This window comes from Leptonychotes weddellii, chromosome 2 (genome assembly GCF_054177405.1).
Source record: "Leptonychotes weddellii isolate Sample4059 chromosome 2, ASM5417740v2, whole genome shotgun sequence".
Lineage (NCBI taxonomy): Eukaryota > Metazoa > Chordata > Mammalia > Carnivora > Phocidae > Leptonychotes > Leptonychotes weddellii.
Window position 1 is genome coordinate 60,657,974 of NC_138370.1, and position 24,053 is coordinate 60,682,026.

At 36.6% G+C, this 24,053-nt stretch overlaps 1 protein-coding gene across 1 annotated transcript in view; it reads left to right on the forward strand.

Annotated features, from left to right (window-relative positions):
- The first annotated feature begins 20 nt into the window (after positions 1–20).
- The window catches only part of ASIC5 (acid sensing ion channel subunit family member 5), a 31,383-nt gene continuing 7,350 nt past the window's right edge, over positions 21–24,053 (forward strand). Inside the window, exons 1-8 of the mRNA XM_006727273.2 lie at positions 21–60; positions 3,019–3,325; positions 12,844–13,081; positions 14,713–14,838; positions 17,418–17,567; positions 18,732–18,879; positions 21,540–21,596; positions 23,778–23,946. Of these exons, the coding sequence (XP_006727336.2) occupies positions 21–60; positions 3,019–3,325; positions 12,844–13,081; positions 14,713–14,838; positions 17,418–17,567; positions 18,732–18,879; positions 21,540–21,596; positions 23,778–23,946 (1,235 nt within the window). The remainder of the gene's footprint in view (positions 61–3,018; positions 3,326–12,843; positions 13,082–14,712; positions 14,839–17,417; positions 17,568–18,731; positions 18,880–21,539; positions 21,597–23,777; positions 23,947–24,053) is intronic.

Here is a 24,053-nt window from a genome sequence, read left to right on the forward strand (position 1 = left end):
TCTGCATGCTGAACTTGAGAATGGAGCAGGCTGAGAAACCAAAAGCATCCGCTGAGAAAGGTGGGTAAGGAGTCAACTCCTCAGAGCGGTTACCATGTTCATTCCTACAGGTTAGACATTAGCCAAGGGAAAGGGGGATTATTTTTTTCATTTGGGAAGTCTGATTTCCAATATTTCATGGATATGAGTAATAGTGTTTGTTACATAGGAAAGAAGCAATTTGTATGAGGGAGTTGAACGAAAATAGTTGTAAAATATTACTATATGCTAGAATCTATTTTTGGTTTTGTTTGTTTTTCTTTTTCGTGTGCTTTTGGTTTTTTTTTTTTTTTTTTTTGGTTTCTATTTATCATGTGCCTACAAGTTTTACTTTTAAAAATACAGCAAAACATGTTTGATGTTCCTCAAAATGCCTCTATAAAGATCAGTGTTCAATGCAAGGGCCACTTGCCATAATTACGTAGTGTTTACTTTGTTCAGGAAAGTAAGACTTTTCCTTTGCTTTGCAGGCACGCTGGTGTGCCATTTATTAAACCAATTTTAACCTTCCTCATGGTAATATTTCACCTTGTTTCTTCACTATTCGTGTAAAATAGTAATTATTTACAAAATTCTTTTAAAACCTTAGCAAATGATTAAGAATATTCCAGTCAAGGAGCAGATCTATATTAAACAAGCTGATTTTCAACAAATAAGCCTGAAACATATTTTTCAGGGTAATGCTTGCAAACAGCAATACTTTGGTTGGCCAGTTACTGATTACTAGATTACTCTTCCCTTTTGAACAGCTTTGAGCTCCATACTAGGAAGGGGGCCAGATGCCCAGAGACTGAGTCGTCCTTCTGTAAGAGTCATTTCTTCGTGTTTGTAACTAATGGCTACATAATACACAAAAGAACACTGTTAAATTTATTTGCTAGGGAATAAAAATAATAGCTTTTCTTATATTTCTGATTCTGCCCTGGGACTGTGCCCATTACTTTATATATACATTACCTAATTCAATATGAAAAACAACAGTATGTGGGACTATTACAAAATTTTTGTCTAAACTCAAGCTAATCAGATGAATACAAAATTTCCTGCTTAGTGTATAGTCTGTAAAATAATTTTAATATAATTTGTACTTCTGTCCTAACACTGCAAATGAAATGGAGTCCCTTAGAAAATGCTTATAGGTACCTTTTATATATCATGACATAAACTCAGCTCATTGACTGGGACCTATGAAGTATTAAATCATGATTTAATGATAAGCCACATTGAAACCTTTTAGAAATAAATTAATGCTGATCAGATGACAGAAATCATACTTCTTGAAGCAAAAAATGTAAACATCAACTCACTTAATTATGAGTATTTGTGAGGCCATTAAGAACTCATTTCTTGGGCGCCTGGGTGGCTCAGATGGTTGAGCGTCTGCCTTCGGCTCAGGTCATGATCCCAGAGTCCTGGGATCGAGTCCCGCATGGGGCTCTCTGCTCCTTGGGAGCCTGCTTCTCCCTCTGCCTCTCTCTCTCTCTCTGTCTCTCATGAATAAATAAATAAAAATCTTTAAAAAAAAAAAAAAGAACTCATTTCTTAAATAAGAATTGTAGACAATGTTTAAAGCTCCCTGAATATTTTACCACTTGCCACGTCACTACTAAATTAGCAGAATAACAAAAATAGCCAAGACAAATTGAGTACTTACCATGGTTCAGATGATACACCAAGCCATCCCCAGGTATTATCTTATTTAATATTCACAACAAACTCATGAGGCAAAGACTATTCGCCTCTCAGATGGAAGAGGAACCAGGTATTTTTTTTTTTTAAGATTTTATTTATTTATTTGAGAGAGAGAGAACACAAGGGGGAGAGGGTCAGAGGGAGAAGCAGACTCCCTGCTGAGCGGGGAGCCCGATGTGGGACTCGATCCCGGGACTCCAGGATCATGACCTGAGCTGAAGGCAGTCGCCTAACCAACTGAGCCACCCAGGCGCCCAAAGAGGAAACAAGTATTAGAAAGATGAAGGAACTTGGCATAGTGTCTGAACAGTAGCACAGGTTATAAGAGGCAAGGCCTAGACCAGGAACCTGATATTTCTGTTTCAAAGACCATCTCATCCTCTGAGCTGTTCGCAGCCTTCCTTCAGTGAAGAAATTCTCCATATCTTCTACAGAAAAATAAAAACAAATTAAAACAACAGAAAACTCGGAATATGTTCTATACTGCCAGAAAAAAATTTAGGGCCACCTTTACCAGTCCTTATCAGTCAATATAAATAAACATGAGGTGACTGATTAGTGACACTATTGAAAGAATTAATTCACTTTCTCAAGAGGCTGAAGATACACTGCTTAACTGATAATGCAACTTTAGATATTCCAGACTAAATTAGCCAACTGAAGTAAAATAGTTGTGTTTCAAAGCCTAGGGAGCTACAGAAGTTCAGCCACATAATACACTACTGTAGATCAGATTGCTTTTTAGCCCCACTTACTACCCTCAGAAGAATCAGCCTGGTTTTGCTCATGACATCTAAGGGACTTTGTGATTCTTCCACAAGAAACTGTATTTTATTTATTTATTTATTTTTAAGATTTTATTTATTTATTTGAAAGAGAGCATGCAGTGGCAGGGGGAGGGGCAGAGAGAAAGGGAGAAGCAGACTCCCTGCTGAGCAGGGAGCCCAACCAGATCCCAGGACCCTGGGATTTTGACCTGAGCTGAAGGCAGCCACTTAACCGACTGAGCCACCCAGGCACCCCAAGAAATTGTATTTCAAAAATGAGAGCTAATTTTTTGAAAATTATGAGTTGCAAACTGCCCGTTTGATCAGACCCATGCCATCAACATATCTCCATCTTGATACCTAAAGAAACCATGGAACCCAAGATGAATTTGGAATATTTATGTATTATACATACAAAGGGTAACCTGTTTGAACTTCTTTGAGTTATGTTTCTCACAGACAGCTTTGAGGATTTCTGACTCACTACTTTTGTTTGTTTCATTATTTCGTTAAACGTAAGGACTCTTGGAAAAGATAAAGCTATGCCTTTCCAAGAAACCGCTGCCATCTCCCACTGATCGAAAGAAGTTTGACCATGACTTTGCCATCTCCACTTCCTTTCACGGGGTGCACAATATCGTTCGCAACCAGAGCAAAATTCGAAAGCTGATCTGGTTGGTGGTGGTCTTGGGCTCAGTCTTACTCGTCGTATGGCAGATCTACAGTCGCTTGGTCAACTACTTCACGTGGCCCACCACCACGTCTATAGAGGTTCAGTATGTGGAAAAGATCGACTTCCCAGCTGTGACATTTTGTAATTTAAACAGGTAAAAATTCCTCTTTTAGTATAATAAGTCTCTATAACTTTGTTAGTATAACCTTTCTTGTATCACTGAAATATAGAGTTTTATTATGTGATATTTAATGTATCTAAACCCATCAAGTTCTTAAATTATACTTAAAAACCCAAATTTAGGAGGGCAAAGAAGCGTATTTGATTTCTTCTTTCTTTTCTTCCTTCTTTCTTTCCACAATTATTTACTAGGCAGCACACCAAATCCTGTGGTTAGATCAACGTAAAAGTCTGGATCCTTGTGCTTAAAGAGTTTGTTAATCGGCAAAAAAGAGAGAAACATGAACAATCACAATGCAATATGCATGGTCATTGTGCAGTACCATAAAGTATGCTCTAGGGCTCTGAAAGCACAGGGGACAGGTGATGGGCTATGTTTGGGGCATCACAGAAGTCGAGTATCAAGGATGCCCTAGACATCTGCTAAACAGCAGTTTCTAGGTGGGGATGAGGAAGAACCTGAAGAGGGAACCACTGAGCAAAAGTAGTTTGGAGACAGGAAATGTTCGGATGCATTCACGATGAGACCTTTAATGTAACAGAGGGGGGCCAGCTTCATGGATGTCTGACCTGTGCAGTCACACAGGGCCCTGAGCTCGAAGAGCCTCACACTTGGTTTAATGTTCTGCTGCTCTTGAGTCCTTAACTACAACTCCCTCCAGAAAACAGCAATTCAACAATTACCCTAAGTCTCCTGTAGGAGGGTAGCTGTCCCCCAAGAGGCCTTCCAGAGAAAGCCCTGTATTTGCCTATGGATGAGCCTGAAAGATCACGTGTAGTATTTATCTGGGAGGTGGTGGTGGGGTTGATTTCCTTAAGAACCACCACCGATCCACTACCTGTTCATGGACAAGCCACTTAATCTTCTGAGCTTCGTTTGCTTTTACATTAGATGAGATAAGAAATACACCATTTTGTCTCATTCCTGGGATCTTCCTTGGACAGGTGTTCCATATGTATTAGATATTATAGCATGTTTGTGTGACTACTAGATATGTGTCAAGGTGTGTATCAAGAGTAAAAGCAAATCAACCCACCCCTCAAAGGTTTTTAAAACTATTGTCTATGTTAAATGGTCTGTGTTCTAATACAAGCAAAGGTTGGTTGAAGATATCTGTTATTAAAATAAAATGTATATGCTATTTTGAGAATGGCAGTATAAGGAACTTCACAGACCTTCTCTTCAGAGAAACAACCATAACTGGTAATATATATATATATATATATATATTTTTAAAAAAGCAATCATTGAGGGGTAAATCATCAAAATATAAAGAACTCCTACACCTCAACAGCAAACAAACAAAAACCCCCTAAAACGTAATGACCCAATTTAAAAACGTACTAAGGATTTGAATAGACATTTCTTAGAAGAAGACATATAAATGGCCAACAGGTATATATAAAAAAAAAAAAAAACGCTCAACGTCTCTAAACATCAGAGAAATGCAAATAAACAACACAATTAGATATCGCTTCACACCTGTCAGGATAGCTATTATATAAAAAAACAACAACAACAAAACAAAAACAAAGACAGCAAGTGTTGGTGAGAATGTGAAGAAATTGTAATCTTTGTACACTGTTGGTGGGAATGCACAAGGGAGCATCCACTATGGAAAACAGCGCAGAGGCTTCTCAAAAAATTAAAAATAGATTTACCATATAATCCAGCAATTTTACTTCAAGTATATATCCAAAAGAATTTAAAACAAGATCTCAAAGAGATACTAACACTCCCATATTGATTGCAACAGTATTCATAATACCTCAAATGTGGAAATAATCTGAATGCCCATTGATAGATAAATGGATAAACAAAACATGTTATGTGCATACACTGATATATTATTCAGCCTTATAAAAGAAGGAAGTTCTGCAATATGAGACAGCATGGATAAATCTTGAGGACACTATGCTAAATGAAATCACAAAAAGGTAATACTACATGACTCCACTTACGTAATGTATCTGAAATAATTAAATTCATAGAATCAAAGAGTAGAATGGTGGTTGCCAAGGACTGAGGGAAAGGGAATGGAAATGGGCAGTTAGTAATCAGTAAGCATAAAGTTTCAGTTATACAAGACAAAGAAGCTTTAGAGACCTGCTGGGCGGCATTGTACCTATAATCAACAATACTGAATGGTACACTTAGATTTGTTAAGAGAGTAGATCTCTCTGTTCAGTGTTCCTATCACATAAAATAAAGTTTTTTAAAAGAATTAGTAGTGGGGCGCCTGGGTGGCTCAGTCGTTAAGCGTCTGCCTACAGCTCAGGTCATGATCCCAGGGTCCTGGGATCGAGCCCCACATCAGATTCCCTGCTCAGCGGGAAGCCTGCTTCTCCCTCTCCCACTCCCCCTGCTTGTGTTCCCTCTCTCACTGTGTCTCTCTCTTAAAATAAATAAATAAAATCTTTAAAAAATAAAAAAATAAAAATAAATAAAAGAATTAGTAGAAAAAAAAGAGAAAATCATTGTACCTACTACAACATTTAGAATATAATAAAATGTACCTAAATACATTTTTTAAAAGGAACCATTAAAGTCTCTGGAAATTGTCCTCAGGGAATATAGCAAATGAAGAAACACTTATTTAAAAAAAAAAAATCCACTAAATCTCAGTAAGAACAGCGAAAGTCTATAGAACTTGTGCCACAAACCTCTCCCTTCTCTCTTGACATGACGTGAAGCTAAGGTCTAGGTGGGTCTGACCAAAAAGACAGGGCTCTGTCTCTTCCCACTTTCCAGTCAAGGGCTACACTGTGCGCCAGGAAATGCAGGCTGCCAGCACTACTCATTCAGTTCAACTTCATATTGCAAAGGCTAAATTCCAGCTGCGTACAGGTAAGAGACCGGGAGTTCCATTACTCGTGACTCCCACTTACAGGGTAGAAGCTCTACCCTGGGCATGGTAGACCAGAACTCTTAATTGCCTTCACCTCAGCCTGCTCAAGGGTGGAGGTTCCACACTGAGAGAGCCATGGTCAGAAGACTATAAACCACTGCCCTGTCCAGAATGCTGCTTATAAATATTTTACCCAGTGGGAGAGGCGGGCCGTAAGAACAAAGAAGTCTGCCGTTCTCCCTAATGGAACTCTTCTTGTAACAGAGTGTGGTGAAATTCAACTTGGCTTGTAACAGAGTGTCTGGTTCAAGCCTAAGGATGCCCTCAAAACAACAGAGATTTTGGTGGTAAACAATCCAGAGGAAGTTAGTAGGTTTATGAGAACAAACTAAACTATAGGCCAGCTAGTTTTTCGTAAGAATACAGAGAAGAGATATACAAGAAGAGTTCTCCTGGGGTTAGAAGAACTCTCAAAGACTGGCCTCAAAATCTACTCCTTTAAAGGGGCCCACACTTAATTAGATTAGACTGCAGGTCAATCTATGCCCTGGAGAGATTAAGATAATGAAAAGAGAAGCCACAAAATGAGAGAAATATTTGCCAAAGACATATCTGATAAAGGACTGTTATCCAGAACACACAGAGACCTATTAAAACTTAAAAATAAGAAAAACTTGATTAAAAAATGAGTCCAAGACATTAACAAATACCTCACCAAAGAAAATGTACAGGTGACAGTTGAGCACCTAAAAAGATGCTCCACATCAAATGTCATCAGGGAAATGCAAATTAATATAACAATGAGATACCACTAGACAAGTATCAGAATGGCCCAAATCTAAAAGAGACCTCACATCCCGGTGAGAATGTGGAGCAACAGGGACTCCCATTCATTGTTCTCATTATTGAATTTAAAACAAAGTATGTTACTGGAGATAAAGAGAGTCAGTTTATAATGATAAAAGGGGTGATCTCTCAGGAAGATATAATTCAACATATACAGTTGCATACTTCAGTACCCCACTTTCAGTAATCAGTAGAACAACAGAGCAGAAGCTCAACAAGGAAACGAAAGACTGAGCAGACTTGAACATCCATATAAACCAGAAACAAACTAGACCTAAAAGAATCTGTGGGCCATTCCATGCCATAGCCGCAGAATACACACTCTTCTCAAGTGCACGTGAAACATTTATGGCAAGGCCATAAAATAAACTTCGATAAATTCAAAAGATCTGAAATCATTCTGAGTATGTCCATCAACAGCAATAGAGTGAAATCAGAAATCATTAATAGAAAGAAACTGAGGTGTGGATATTAAACACCCTAATAGCCAACAAGTCAAAGAAGAAATAAAATATTAGACAATACTCTGAGGTGAATGAAAAATGAGGATACAACATAACAAAACTTATGGGATGCCAGGGTGCTTGGATGGCTCAGTCAGTTGAGGATCTGACTCTTGATTTTGGCTTGGGTCCTGATCTCGGAGTCATGGGATAGAGTCCCATGGTGGGCTTCAAGCTCAGGGCAGAGTCTGCTTGTCCCTCTCCCTCTACTCCTCCCTTTCCCCCCGCTTGCATGCGCTTTCTCTCTCTCTCTCTCTCTCAAATAAATAAAGAAAATCTTTTAAAAAAATTATGGGATGCCACTGAAGCCATGCTGCCAGGGAAATTTATAGCTGCAAGCACCTGTTCTAGAAATAAAGAAAGATCTCAAAGAAAATATTTAATAATCTATGATATATGTATTTTCATAATTTTTAGTATAAAAATGTAATTCATTTTGCATAGCTCAAATCACAAATCAACGATTTAGGCTCTTGTGTTGGTGTATCTTAAAAAAAACTGATAGTGTATTCTAGCTCAGTTAGATACCGTAAATACCCAGAGCAAAAAAAAAAAAATTCAATATTTTAGAAACTTTAGTTACAGAATAGGGAAATTCTTAATTATAAGGGAGTTATTCTTTCTTAGATGACAAAGAACTTAGGTGACATCTGTACTGTAGGGGTAGGAGACATTTTCATCTCCCAGAGTTTAGTTTTATAGGTAGATACTTTGAATCTCAGTATATGAGCATCTTACTCAATATAGTTCAGCAAATTACTGGCTGATGAGGGAAGGGACTCAAGCCGTCTACTGTCTGGTTCTCAAAGCCAGTGGTCTTCAAACGTTTTAGCTCTTGGGCCATATAATGGAACTTTGAAAAACTATTTATTCTACATGCATATTTTAAATTGATATCTAAATTTTAAACTGTAATTTCAAATAAGTTTATTTCTTATTTTAGGAGATCAAAAATATTATAAATTTTACGAGATAGAGTAGGATAAGGATCAACGGTCATAAGAATAAATATTTTATGTGATTCCATGAAGTTTTAGCGATTTTATTGCATAAAGCACATTGATATAAATCACATAAATTGTTATCTACGGACTTTACTTGATTTTCTCAATAATCGAGAAGTCGCACAGAATAACCCAGCTACATTTAAAATAACAAATTGTACTACTCTGTACTACTATAGCTTTTCTCAATTCAGAAGATCCCAGCAAGTGCTCAAACCCCTTGTGTCTAATGCCAAGCTTCACCCTAATCAGAAATATGTGCATGACAAAGCAAGACAAAATTTAAGGAGCCTTGATTAATTCTTAGGGTCTTTTCTGAGGCAAGATACAATTTAACTGTGTATGGGTCTACTAGAAGCTCTGAGTTTGCCAAACACCAGTATGCATTAGTATATGCTAAGATTTATGATGAGTGACAGGTAAAAACTCTCATAAATGGGAAAAGTACCATTGTGAACATAGGCTCTTTTTAAATCTTAGGTGAAAGTTGAAGATCTGGAAATTTATTCCCTTAAAATTGACTGTGCATGCGTACCCTCAGGTCAATACATGTCCCAGTCTGAAGACCATTATTCTAAGCTGCATTGCCTCCAATTCACACGAGAGAAAATAAAGCGTACGATTGCGATTTCCTTTTTTTTTTTTTTAAAGATCTTATTTATTTATTTGACAGAGAGAGACACAGCGAGAGAGGGAACACAAGCAGGGGGGAGTGGGGGAGGGAGAAGCAGGTTTCCCACTGAGCAGGGAGCCCGATGCGGGGCTCGATCCCAGGACCCCGGGATCATGACCTGAGCCGAAGGCAGACGCTTAATGACTGAGCCACCCAGGCACCGCCCATTGCTATTTTCTTAAAGTCACTTGTTAGGGACTGGAAAAAAGGTCTGCTGTTGGCTCCTAATATCTGTACTCTTGCTAAACTACCTTATCAGCAGGAATCGATACCTGAGATGAGGAAATTTTCTCAGATTTTTCTCAGATTATTAGGAAGGGTTTACTTTTTACCATGGGTCTCAGGGGCCTGTGCAAGGTATATGACGGCCTAGAGTAGATAATTTTTGTAACATTCCCCTCCTTTATATAACAAAATTATTTTCAGTTACAATTATGAAATTAAACATACAGCAAAATGGCCTCTATGTATTTGTTCTAAAAAAATTTAATTAAGTAAATATAATACAAAAATAGGAAAAAAGTAATACATTGATAATTTTTAACATTAATGTACTTTTGAAATAAAAAGAAAAGACCTTTATTTTGGATCTGTCAGTGTGATGAATAATTGTAGCATCGTAGCTTCCGTTTTTCAGCCTTTTGCAAATTTGTCAATTGTTTCATCAAAATTAACCTTCTTTATATATTCATGCTGAATTGCCAACACAGCTGGGTTTGTAGGTATAGTTTCATTCACAGTTGACTGAAAAATACTTATTAGTTTTAATCTTGAAAAGTTCTTTCCCACGAAGCAATGACTAAATAAAGAGGACTTAAACTCATCAGGATACATTTGGCAGGTTTATAAAAATCACACCTCACAATAAATTCCAAGAATTGCAATACTGCGTGTGGTTTTGTTCCTGTGGGATCTATTCTAGTGACTCTCAGATGTTCCTGTGTTAAACCTGTTCACTAAACTATCTTCAGCATAAAATTAATCACAGATTTCCATTATATCATATTTGGTAAAGAAACAAAACAACAACAACAACAACAAAACCTCTGAAATTTGTTTTCTTCTGCTAAACACAGAAATAAAATAAATAAAGAATAAAAACAGAAATAATGACTGGATATAGTGAATACGGATGTTATTTGAGCTATTGTATTAGAATGAGTAACTCAAGTTCCGTTTATTTTCCCAGTAGTCACTGTGCTTCTTGGTTTATTCCAAATCTACTGTTTAAATATGAGGTAAGGGATTTTAAATCAAAGATAAAATCATGACTCTTATACAAAGATAAAATGAGTACATGTCAAAGATTTTATTTCCGTAGAGAACTGTAAGAGACTAAAATTGGCTCATAGGAGAATCCAAACAGCAGACGTTCTTCCCTATTTTTCCTCTCCATAAAATGATCTGCAAAATATACATTTCTTGTTAATACATGCTAGGCTTCGATCTGTTTTGGTGGGATCTGATGAAGGGCTGAGTCAGGCATCAACTTGGACATCAGATGGAACGTGTGTATTTGTGTCCCCAAATCTGGGGTGTGTAGTTAGAGACATTCCCACATGCATTCTGTAACTGGCTATCACTTACTAACTTGTTGCAACAAAGCAATGCATTTTTATTAGTGTCTTCTTTTGCCAACCTCTTACTAGTGTATGTTAAATAAAAGAGTAAGCCAAACTCTAACTAAGCAAGATTTCTGAAAGAATAGACGTGGGCAGGTTTAGAAATTTAAATTAAAGTCGGAAAGACTCAGAGCAAGACACTTTGGTGTTAGGCTGAACAATATGTCTCAATTTTTTTACTTCCTTTGTTCCAAACATTGTTAACTTTATTCATTAAGTCTAGTTCATCAGCCTAAATCGCCCTCATGGTCTCAACTATTTTGATGTAATAAAAAAATCATTTCAAAAGAATATTTTAAAATGCCCTCCCTTTTACCCTCTTCATTTATTTTATTTATACCTCCTACACGTGTGAGAATTCTTTCTTTTCTCTGCATAGTCGTTTTGAAAAGAATCCAGTGAACATTACTATCAGCCTGGGTAGAACCCCCAAAGTTGCAGGGCTTTGGAGCAGATCCCTGGTATGGTGTCATCATTCAGAGAGATAGAAAGCTGAAGGAAGTTCAAGGTCCATTCCTCAATTAGGTCTACCACTGTGATCCACCCCCACCCCAAATCACTTACAAATGTAGACTGTTAACTCCCCAAAGATCACTAGAAACACATTTGACCAAGAAAAGCAAGGTTGTTGGATATACTCTCGTTAGGCAGAATACCACCATCAGTTAATAGTGTCTCTAAGGAAAGGGGAAGTCAAAAGAGGATATGTATAGGATTCTAGAGCCTGGGCTGGTGGATATAAGGCAGGCCTTCAAGGTTCAAAGCTGGTTAAGTAAGAGATTCTATTTAGACTTGACCATGAAAACAGTTTCTCATCTCTAAAAGGATGTATGATGCTGGTTTGGGTGTGTTTTTTATTTTCCATGTTTTGTTTTATATATGCTCTACCTTGACTGAAAAAGGGTTTAATGTGGCTTGTAGGAGAAAGCAAAAGATAATAGAAAGTGAAGGTAAAATATAAAATCTGGGTCAGAAAAGAAGTCCAGGAGTGAGATCACATACACACAACCCAAGCACGACATGGCTCTGTGTACTTAGCAAGAGTGGATATACTCTTCATTCTATGCTTTCTAGCAGTAAATTTGAATGGAGAGTGTTTGTTCAGTTTCAAGACTTACATAATATCCAAAATATGAAAATACCAATCAAATTTTGAAAAGAATATATGGTACGCAAATAAACAACCATACATAAGGCAAGGCAGAAATTGCTCAGCAGAAGGGAATTAACAGCGTACTTATTGTAGTTAGGGCAAATAAGTTCCTTCTGCTTTAATTGCCAGGAAAATATTTGGACAATAAAGGGGGCATTAATTTCATGAATAGTTGAGACTCTCACTATATTCCAGGCACACTTCTAAATGTTTTAGGAAAAATAACCTAATCATCAAAATAACATTTGAGGTAGGTTTTTAACATACCCTGATTTTACAAGTGAGGAAACCGGAGTCTCAGTGAAATGATGTCATACCATTAAGCGGCTCCAGTCCTGGTTGTTGCCCCATACTAACAAGCTGAGTCAGGAGATGTACCACAAAGTGCGTCTGAGACTGAAGTTCCCACTCTACCATTGTAACCAGTCATATACAAGGAAGATGTTGGAAAATAGTTCCAACATAACCACATGGGCACAGTACAAAGCCACAATGACAGAGCTGGGATTTGAACCTGGGAAATCTGGCCCCTGAGTCTATATTCTTAGTAACTTCGCATTCCCACCTCTCTCTTCATGTTAGGTCTTGAAGATCCATTAGGATGTATCCAGATCAAGGTCTGGAAAGTATTCTAGGTAAATGAAACGACACGTTCAAATACAAGGCAAATTGCAGGATGTGGCAAAGACCTCTTAGGAATTCAGTTTTGCTTGAATGTATTATGAATGAAGGAGAATGTAGCAGATAAGCTGGAGAAGCTAATAGGGTCAAGATGTTTGATGTCTGTCCTCTAGATCATAAGTGTTTGCTATTCTAAATATTGCCTTTATTCCTACTAATAGGTTCCAAACAGAAGCTGCAGCCAAATTTAGCGTTATTTTTTTCTTATGGAATATGGTATACAAAGTCCTCCATTTTCGGGAAATCAGGTCCAATTACACTGGCTTTAAAGAAGCTATTGATTTTCTTGCAAGTCATCAAAACTTCAGCATTACAGAGTTTGTAAAAGAAAATGGTTTTTATCTCAACAATAGCACTCTGTTGGAATGTGACTTTTTTGGAAAGCCCTGTGGTCCACAGGTAACAATTTGATATTTCTTCAAATATCATCAACATAATAAACGACTGCACTGTACTGTTTCACACTCAGATCAAGTTTACTTTCATGGGGAATCAATCTAAATTTGCTCAAAGAGTATATTTCATTAGCTCAGCCTTATGACATCAGGGGGTGTGGAATACACATGAGACATATTTCTTTTTTCAGGTGGTTAGATAAGAGAAGATAGAGAACAGAAATCTTTGATTACTTTTATTGCAGGATAGTCTCCAAAAAAAAAAAAAAATTAACCCAAGGGAATATTTTAATATTTCTCATTCTTCAATAACATATTCCAAGATAGCATTTTTATTATCATTAAGGAGCCAACATTCAAAAAAAATTTTTTTTTCGCTTGGAGGCTGTAGAAAATGAGCAGCCACCAGCATTTGACTGTGAAAATTATATATATTTCTCTAATCACTCATAACATCCTGTTTTTATCCTTTATATAATTAATTTACATTTCAGATAAAATGTTGGGTATCCCTGGAAACTATTAGCAAAGGTATATGTAGGCACTTTGACACCCTAGTTCTAGTATCAGTAATTCTGTAGCAAGTGTTGTTAGGTGATTCCGAGTAAACTTCACAAATTCGTGATTCTGGGACACAATTCCTTATCCTTCTGGTAGCCTTCCTTAGCGCACAGAAAACAGACAAAAAAAGGCCTGACAGACATCTGACTGACATGAAGCCCAGTTCTAAACTCTTAATTTAGAGAAGTTCTTCTGTGTTGCTTGTTATTTACTAACCAACATGTTTAAACTTGTCACCAAGAAATTTTGTATTAGACAGGAATTTTTCAGTTGCAACTCACAGAAACCCACCTCTGGCAGCTAAAGAGTAGAAAGAATGCATTGGTTTAATTAACAGGGAACTCTTAAGAGTAGGACTGGCTTCAGAAAAGGTTCAACCAAAACACTTTGACAACATCATTAACATTCTCTCTCTCTTTCTTTCTCATGACTCACGTTGGTTTTTTCCTGTGTGAATTTTCCTCACAGAGCCATGAGGACTGCTGACAACCCTCGCCTCTCATTATCATAGGTTAACCCTCCAGTATCCTCTTAATAATTCCATGCAAGACTGATCAGCTTTACTTAGGACACATGTCAATTCTGAAACCAATCACTGAAGTGAGGGAGTGGGGTATTCAGATTGGTCCAGTTTTTAACATATGGGTGCCTCTGTGGTATCGGCATTTGGAGGAAGAGGATCCCCCAAGAAGCAGAGCAATGTGATTGGCTGCCCCAACATGGTGGGGGAGGGGGAGGTTCCTCAAAGAGAGGATGTGAGAGCCTTCTCCATAGGTAAGAATACATGTTTCCATGAATCCTTACTAAATATCCAACAAATAACTTTTTAAAACATGCTTATTTACATAAAAAATCTCAATGAGATAATCACATACAGATTGACAAGTGCATATTAAAAAAAATAAAAACTATTAATGGACACAAACCAGAATCACCATATTACCTATTCTTTCTGATATTTCTGCTTTCTCATTTAGACATCTGATTTTTTTTTAAAGTTAGAGCAACTTAAACTTCAAAAGTGGCCAAAATACCTAACTAATTACATTTCATTTGGATTATTTTCATATTGAGGACTTCGCACATGTCTTCACTGAATATGGAAATTGTTTTACTTTTAATCATGGTGAAAATATTCAAGCAAAGGAAAAAGTCAGTGTCTCTGGAAGAGGCTTAAGCTTGCTCTTCAATGTCAATCAGGTACTGAATTTTCTTAAACCTCACCAGGGGTCAAGACAAACAGGAATGTGTAGGGGTTTCAAAAGATTTGATCAAAATATTTTGCCCTGTCATACTGTTCCCACCGTTGGTACTACTTCAGTTTTTGTTAGCCTAGTCTGGAGTCCCATGGATGCAAATATTGACTCGGAGATTAAAAAATCAAAATTTAGAGGCATAACATGGACATTTTTAACTATACTACTGACTGTCATTTTTGTGACTCCAGAAATGTTCATGCCACAAAATAAGGAAGACAGAAGTTTCTAATCACAATGTATATAGTTAATTTAAAATGACTTCATGTATTTTAAGAATATTTTTGGAAAGACTTTTATGTAAAAAAGGCAATATGTTTTAGAAAGGAGTCATTTATGCACATTTGACAAACCATGGAATCTATAGTCTGAAGGATGACTAAAAAAATACTTGTTATATAAAGAATGTTGTATAAATTGACTTTGCTTAAGCCTAGCTTCTACAAACTTGTAATTGGTCCAAGAAGTTTAAGTGTTTAGGCCTGAGAGGCAGATTTCCAGACACCTAAGCAATGCAGTGGTTGTCAGCTTCAAGGGTACTTGGTAGAGCTCCCCCCACCAAGGGATACAGCTGTTCCTAGTATTACACATGTAGAGATATTCTGCTTCGTTACTGTGCTTTGGTAAATGAAGATTCTGAAATGTTGATAAATTAAGCATCCAAAATCATATGATTAATGTGAAGTTGAGAAATAAACTTAGTTTCCCCAAATCCCATTGAACTATCCTATCTCCCAATCCAAGTGAATGGGGCCATTGGCTACTTTCAAACAATTTTTCTTTAAGGTATGTTTCATAACTTCCTCTTGCACCCCACTCAAGACACTTTTTGTTCCAACAAAGTACTGCACAGTACAATGCATGTATATATATTTGATTTTATATATAAATGTATATATATATATATTTATTGTACATATATTTGATTTATATTTCTAGGTCATTTAAATACTAGCCATATAGTCTGTTCAAATATTATATTATGAATTTTACAAACTAGAATTTCCCAAATATTTTTAGAATGCAATTAAAATCTGCAAATGCAAAGTAATATTCCATAAGTAAATGGCTCCTAAGTACTTGTCCAGACTAGCTAGTTGAGTGTTTCTTAGAGAGTCATAACAGACCCAGGAGAAATAGGGTCCTGAGTTACAAATAGAATATTAAGCATGTTTATTAAATGTAATTACATATGCAGTTGACCCATTCACAGGAAAAATCATCATACTCCCAAGCCCTATCTTTCTCCTCATAATCTAAAATTACAACTACAGACAGTCCCTGACTTAACAATGTCTCCACTTACAATTTTTCAACTTTACAATGCTGCAAAAGTGATACATATGCAGTCAAAGTCATACTTCAGATTTTGAATTTGGATCTTTTCTCAGGCTAGCGATATGTGGTACGACACGCTCTTGTGATTTTGGGCAGAGCCTGCTCCCGGGTAGCCACGCAATCACCAGCATAAATAACGGATACACTTGCAACCATACTGTACCCATAAACCATTCTGGTTCTCACTTTCGGTTCCATATGCAATAAATTACATGAAATATTCAACATTCTGTTAGAAAACAGGCTTTGTGTTAGATGATCTTGCCCTACTGTGGGCCAAAGTGAGTGCTCTAAGCATGTTTAAGATAGGTTAGGCTAAGCTATAATGTTCTGTAAGTTAAGTGTATTAAATTCGTTTTTGATTTATGATATTTTCACCTTACAGTGGGTTTATCAGGATGTAACCTCATTGTAAGTCAAGGAAAATCTTTAATAACAAAATCACCAGAAGTTTAGTGTTCATTTTTTTCATCTGGCATAGGATTTATAGAAGAGCATGGGTATTAAAAACATAGTGTAAATCTTCGATCTTAGGGGGAAATGAATTTCAATTTTATTTATTTATTTATTTATTTAAGATTTTATTTATTTACTTGAGAGAGAGTGAGCATGAGTAGGGGGAGGGATAGAGGGATAGAGGGAGAGGAGAAGCAGACTCCCTTTTGAGCAGGGACCCCAATGTGGGGCTCCATCCCAGAACCCTGAGATCATGACCTGAGCCGAAGACAGATGCTTAACCAACTGAGCCACCTAGGCACCCCTGAATTTCGATTTTAAATAAGGCCAGAGATTTTAATTGCAAGGAGAAGAAAGGAGCCAAATGATTTTCTAAAACAAGCGAAGCAAAGAGAATAGCCAAGAAAGAAGCAACTAAAAGGCCACAAGGTGAAGAGAGGGCCCTTAGGAAATCAGACGATTAGCAGTCATGATATGTACTATGGTATTCATCTAAGGCGAAAGTAATCTATAGAAACTGTTGACACCTTGACAGGTGATTCAACCATAAAAAGTACATCTTAGGGGTTTACTTTTCAGTCTGTATATAAAAAGAAATTCGATAGTGATAGGGAATATTTGATTTTAAATAAGTCAAATGTTCTCACAAGATAATAAAACGAAATCTTGACCTTGTATAGAATTGATATCAATTTGTAACTGAGGAAAATTTTTGGTTGTTTGTTTCAGGAGGAATTCACTGATGACCCAGCCCTCGGTTTTGTTGATGCTGGAATCATCTTTGTTATCCATTCACCAAAGAAAGTGCCACAGATTGATGGTTTAGGCTTGTCGTCACCTGTGGGAATGCACGCCCGGGTATCAATCCGCCAAGTCAAGGTAAATAACATGTACAAGGTGTAGAATCTGAGTCAATCAGGTAGGGTAGTAAGTGGATATACATTAATACATCCACTAGAAACCTCTTTCTGCCATGCCTTTAGAAGACCTCTGGAAATTCCATAGTTAGTTTCATTTCAGATTCTTTCCCATTACTAGGAGGTACATATGTAGTAAAATCAGTGAATTCACATATACAATATAAGTGGCAGCTGGGAAACCTGGCAAATTCAGGGTAACTTTAAATTTCATTAGAAATGGAAAGGATCAGTAAACATGAAGAGACCCTCACGTTGCTGAACTCTGTGTTTTCTCAATGGGATGTTCTGGGAAGAAGAAAAATAAGTGGGAAGAGCAAAAATCTTGGAGTAGGGCATGTCTGGCAGATTTCCATTTGCCACTCACTTGCTCTGCAGTTTCCTTGATTACCTTCCTGAAATTCCAACTCCTCTCTCGGATAAAGATAATATCTCTTTTTCATAGTTATTACAGTAACTACGAAGTTTAAGTAAAATAACATAAAGAAAGCACTTACAAGGCGCCTAAGTGGCTCAGTCAGTTAAGCGTCTGACTCTTGATTTTGGCTCAGGTCATGATCTCAGGGTCATGAGATCAAGCCCTATGTTGGGCTCTGTGCTCAGTGGGGAGTCTGCTTGAGGTTCTCTCTCCCCCTCTCCCTGCACCCCTTCCCCTGTGCTCTCTTTCTCTCAAATGGATAAATAAAATCTTAATTTTTTTTTTAAAAAGCACTTACCATATTGCCTGGCACATAATAAGTGCTCAGTAAAGGATTTTTTGTGTGTAATTTGGTTGCTGTTTTGGGAGTGAACTTATAAACATGTTAATATGTTATTTCCATAAATGATACTATTTTTTCTTACATGAGTTAATTTTTAGAGCAGTCAGTCTGTCTGATTTTATTGATTCACTTTAGGTACAGAGCTTCTGGGATATGTGTTAAAGGACCACTGTTATATTTACCTTCAGGGATTTTCAGGCTAATAGAGTAAGCATCATAGGCAAAGGTAGTCAATTAAAAAAAAAATCAAAGAGCGCTGAGAGAAAAATAAAAATATATATATATATTAGCTTCTCTTGTTGGAATGGAAATGTATGGATTGACTCAGGTATACCTCGTGAGCCAGGTGTTTATTTTCTCTTAAGACATTTCATCAAGAATACCCTTGGGGAGAATGCAACCCTAACATCAAGCTAAAGAATTTTAGTACCTACAGCACTTCTGGTTGCTTGAAGGAATGTAAAGCTCAGCACATACAAGAACAATGTGGATGTTTACCTTTTCTGCTTCCTGGTAAATAAAGAATGATAAATTTCCTCTTATGTAATTATTTTTATTTAACTTGAATCATGGGAAATAACGTATCATAAAATTGTTCTCCATTCTTATGAAATCTATGCCAAGGGAAAGTCATCTACTTGACAAATAATGACCTTACCTGACAGATCTTAAATCATGGAATTAGATCAGAGATTTCGGGAAAAGAAAAGAAAATTGAGCCAGTCTCCAATTCTTATTTTCAGGATGGAAAATTGGGTGCTCTTAAATATCTAAAACCGATCATCACCATTTTCTCAATTCGAAAGAGAAATTAGATCATCTATATAAATCTTAATCAACCCTGAATATATCATTTTTGGGAAATTCTTTTCTTTGTGGTCAGAAAAACAGCTCCAGGCCCCCTCCGTGTACAATTTGGAACATTTCCGGAGCCAGGGATATTCGCAGCAGACACTGAAAGAAGCAGTAGAGAAGGGTGGGTGGATCAGAGCTGGACTCTGAACCAGGCTGGTCATCTCAGCTACACAGTTTCTCCTCTCCATGACCTTAGACTAAACCTCTCTGTACTTCCTATAACATGGGGAGAACACTAACAGTGTCTTACCTTAGAGGATTGTCGTACAGATGAAAGAAGCGTGTAAGTGGTTTGAAACACGTCTGACACAGAATATATTCTATGTAAGTCTTGGTTATTTTTATTCAGATTTGCCTCATCCCCCTTGGCCAGCAAATTCATAAAGAAATGGAGAGTGTATTAAAGGCAATACCAGTTTGGCTCTTTAAATTGGCTGCTATGGCCCATCTCACACACACAGGTGTGCACACACACATGCACGCACTACCTCTCATACACAGGTAGACTAATGCCACCTCTGCTCTCTCTTTTTTTTTTTTTTTTAAGATTTTGTTCATTTATTTGAGAGAGCAAGACTACAAGAAGGGGGAGGGTCAGAAAGAGAAGCAGACTCCCCGTGGAGCAGGGAGCCCGATGCGGGACTCGATCCCAGAGTCCTGGGATCATGACCTGAGCCCAAGGCAGACACTTAATGACTGAGCCACCCAGGTGCCCCACCACCTCTGCTCTTATTAACAATGGTTTCTAGTTGACAAACTGCTTCTTAGGAATTTGGAGAATCATCACTTCCTTTTTTCTAGAATTCTGATTATTGGTCTCTGGCCAATAATCCCAAACTGTCATTCTATAAAACTGCTCATGCTGGATCTGATTTGTCATGCCTAGTTATCTTTCCAAAGTTTCTGGGGGAAAAAAATCTGAATTGGTAGATAGATTATAATGTTTATAATTTAATAATGTATTACTTCTTGCAAATTGAACTGGATAACAAATATGGACCAGAAACAAGATGAACTATAAAATACAAATCATGGCATTTTTATAAACTTTAGCATATACCAAATGTTTTCAGAATGATATCTTATTTGGTTTGATCCTCACATATCCCTCTAAGTCTACTATGGATGAGGAAATTGAGATCTATAGTCATTAAATGAAATAGCAAAAGTACCTCTATGAACAATTTGCAGAGGCAATCCTGAAAATCAGCTTTTCAGATATGGATTGTTTCCAAAATGTCATTGTTCTTTGTAATGGGACAAATACCATTAGAAGAAGCAAGGCATACTTTGGAAAAGAGAGGGTTGTTTTATTAATTTAATGCCTGAAGTAGGTGTTTTTTTTGTTTTGTTTTTTGGGTTTTTTTTTTGCTTCTTTCATTTCCCTTACAAAGAACACTGCCTCATAGTTAGCCAAATTTATCTACAACTTGTAAATAGACTATCTCTTTTGGTTATTTACAAGAGCATTAAATAAACACTGAGCCTAACCCTAGGGACTGCAAAGGTTATAGCAATAGACAAGTATTTGTGTTAAGGTGCAATGACTAAAGCTTTAGAATCAGCCTGGAATTAAACTCAGCTCTGCTACATATTGATTTTACAATTTCTCTCAAGGTCCACAGCCAGTGATTACTAATATTGGTACTTACCTGCCCCGTCTGACCACTAGAAAGGCAGCCCACCAGGTGTGCGAGTTATTTAAATCAATGGATGTAAGTGTTGAATCACTAAATTGTGCACCTGACACTAATATTACACTGTATGGTAACTAACTGGAATTTAAATAAAAATTTTTAAAAAAGAAGTACACGGTACGTTGTGCGTCCTTCAAATAATACCATAAAAAATAAAAACCAATCAATCAATAGATATAGGGAGCAGGACAGAAAGTGAACCAAGCCCTATTCCCTTGCAGGGGCTTGGACAAGCCACTTTCTGAACCTTAGTTTCTTTATTTGTAAAATGATGACTCCCACATCACAGGTTTAGTGTAGGAACAAATGAGATGGTAAATGTGAGACAATTTTAAATTTCAAAGCTACATTTTTAAATTAATATCTCCACTTAAAGGATTTTAGCATGATATAGACAGAGGAAAAGAAACATGGAAATAAACAAAAACATTACTATTTTTCCTCCCAATGTATATTTTCTTTAGATATTAACATGTTTGTGTAGTTTTTGTTTTGTTTTGTTTTGCAAAAGAATGGATGGATGGATGGATGGATGGATGGATGGATGAAAGGTATTTTTGTCATTATATCACTTATTTCACAAAATGTAAAGTTTCTATGTTTACACTTATTATTTTTAAGGAAATGGGATAGAATGTGACCTACAAAAGTTCTACAACTGTGTTTCTCCTACACTTGGTGAGTGGTTTAATTTACTTCTTTAGTCTCAGGATTTATATGAAAGTTGCTCAGAGTTATACAAGACATTATTTTTATTTTTTTAAAGATTTTATTTATTTATTTGACACAGAGAGAGCAGGAGAGCACAGGCAGGGGAGAGGGAGAGGGAGAAGGAGAAGCAGGTCCCCCGCTGAGCAGGGAGCCTGATGGGGAGCTAGATCCCAGGACCCCGGGGTCATGACCTGAGCCAAAGGCAGACGCTTAATGACGAGCCACCCAGGCGCCCCTATACAGCACATTAAATCATATTATGGCCAGTCCAGAAATGAAACAGAATAGAAACTGTAAAGAGGGAGTTTTCCAGTGTTCTTAAAATTAAGCACAGTAGCTTTTATAAACATAGACAGTAAAACAAAACAAAGCAAAACAAAACCCTCTGATTTCAAGATAAATCTGAATTAAAAAATTTTCAGTCACAAAGTAACAGCAAGAGAGTTTTGATTTTTATTTCTAGGTTTTATGCTTTTTTAAATTTGATACTTTTGTATAATCAAAATAGCATTGTTGCATTTTTCTTATTACATAAAGCATGCATGTTGTGACTAGTTCAAACATTGCAGAACAGAGAAGAATCTTGTGGAAATCAACAGAAGTTGCATCAGTCTGAGAATTACTGTCATTATTTAGGTGACCATTCTTTCATTTATTCATTCAATTATACATATATTGTATATAAATACATACATAAATGCATATATAAAAATCTTATGCAAATGAGATCAAAATCATACATGCCACCTTTACTGGGGACAATTTCTTCTTAAGCAACATTTTTTTTTGCTTTCATATTGTTTATCTTAACCCCTAACCAATGTTAACTCTCTAGTATATTGTACCTTTATTTTTTTCTACATATGTAGCTTCATATTTATGATGTTAAATCTTGGGTTTTTTTAATTAAAATAGAATAATATTATATACCCTCCTATAAAACTTGCTATTCTATCCCATTGTGGAAATATCTCCAGTAAACCAGGAATCGAAATTCAGTTTCTTTTTCATTGTTGTAAAATATTTCATGGAATGGATATGGGTAGAAGGGATCTCATATATATTTTTAATAGCTTCGAGGCTGAATATGCAGAAGTCAATTAGTGACCAGTGGAGTTAAGAGGTACACTGTCAAATTCCTTATAATTTCCTGTATTTGATGGGGGCTGGAGAGAAATTTTGGGGAAACAAATCATGCATGTAGTTCTTCAGAGAATGTTGTAGGATAATGGGATACACAGACAAGTATATGTTTGTGAGAGTATATGTGTGTGTGAGTGAATGTGTCTGTGTGAGTAGAGGGAAAGAGTGGTGGTTTTAACCAATATAAAGAACTAGAGGACATGTGCAAAAGTCATGCCCTGAAGGAGTATCAAAGTTAGATTCTGGAAAAAGAAAGTCCAAAGTTTATCATTAATCAGGGGGTCTTGGTGAACAAAGGGTTCACAAGAGCAAAGAGTTTCAGTAACAAAGCAACAGGGAAAACAAGAACCAGAATATCTACCAAGAGTGAGGAGCAGTGAGACTGGACACTGGGACAAATATCACCTCCTGCAGGGGAGTTTTTCAGTATACATTTGCAAAGATAGCCTAATAGCTCTACAGAAGTCTAGAGAAAACAGGACAGAGAACCTCTGTGGCTGATTTAGAAGTCACTGGGTCCACAGATATCAGAGAATCTCAACACCCAGCCACATATTTCACAGAACTTGTGATAAACCCAAGAGTAAATTTACTTTAAACCTGCGTCATTGGCTCCCAGGATTATGTTTGAAATTTCTTCTCAAAGAGACACAATGTCAGATAAACAACTTTCCATCTTTTTCCTGTCCAAATGAATACTATTTTATGGAAATAAGCCCAGAGACTTTTCTGGAAAGAATTTCTGATTTCTAACAAAGATAAGAATCCAATGACTCAATGAATTTAGAAGATAACAACTCCCGTGTTTCATATTCTGTCTCCTTTGCTCTATTCATACTGAAATATAAATAAAATATAAACACCATTTGCTAAGAAAGTAATGCTAGAACTCGTTAGCCACTTTTTTAGCTTTGAAAATAAAATGATAAAATTTTTAAAAGCTCTGTCCTCCCCACTCTAGAATAGTCCTCTTCTCTGAATATCCTGTCCTGATTTTCATTTCAGACCTCATTGAAGTTAAGGGATTATGTACAATGGGAACACATAATTCTAGCTGCCCTGTTCCATGTGAAGAAACAGAATACCCTGCTACTATTTCTTATTCTACTTTTCCAAGTCAAAAAGCTTTGAAATATCTTTCGAAGAAATTAAATCAAAGTCAGGAATATATCAGGTAATCTTCTTAGTCTTATAAATTATTTGTAATTAACAGGAATATTTTATTTAGTCAAAACTTTTAAAGGCCGAGAAAATAAAATTCTGATCAATGAAAGGAGGCAA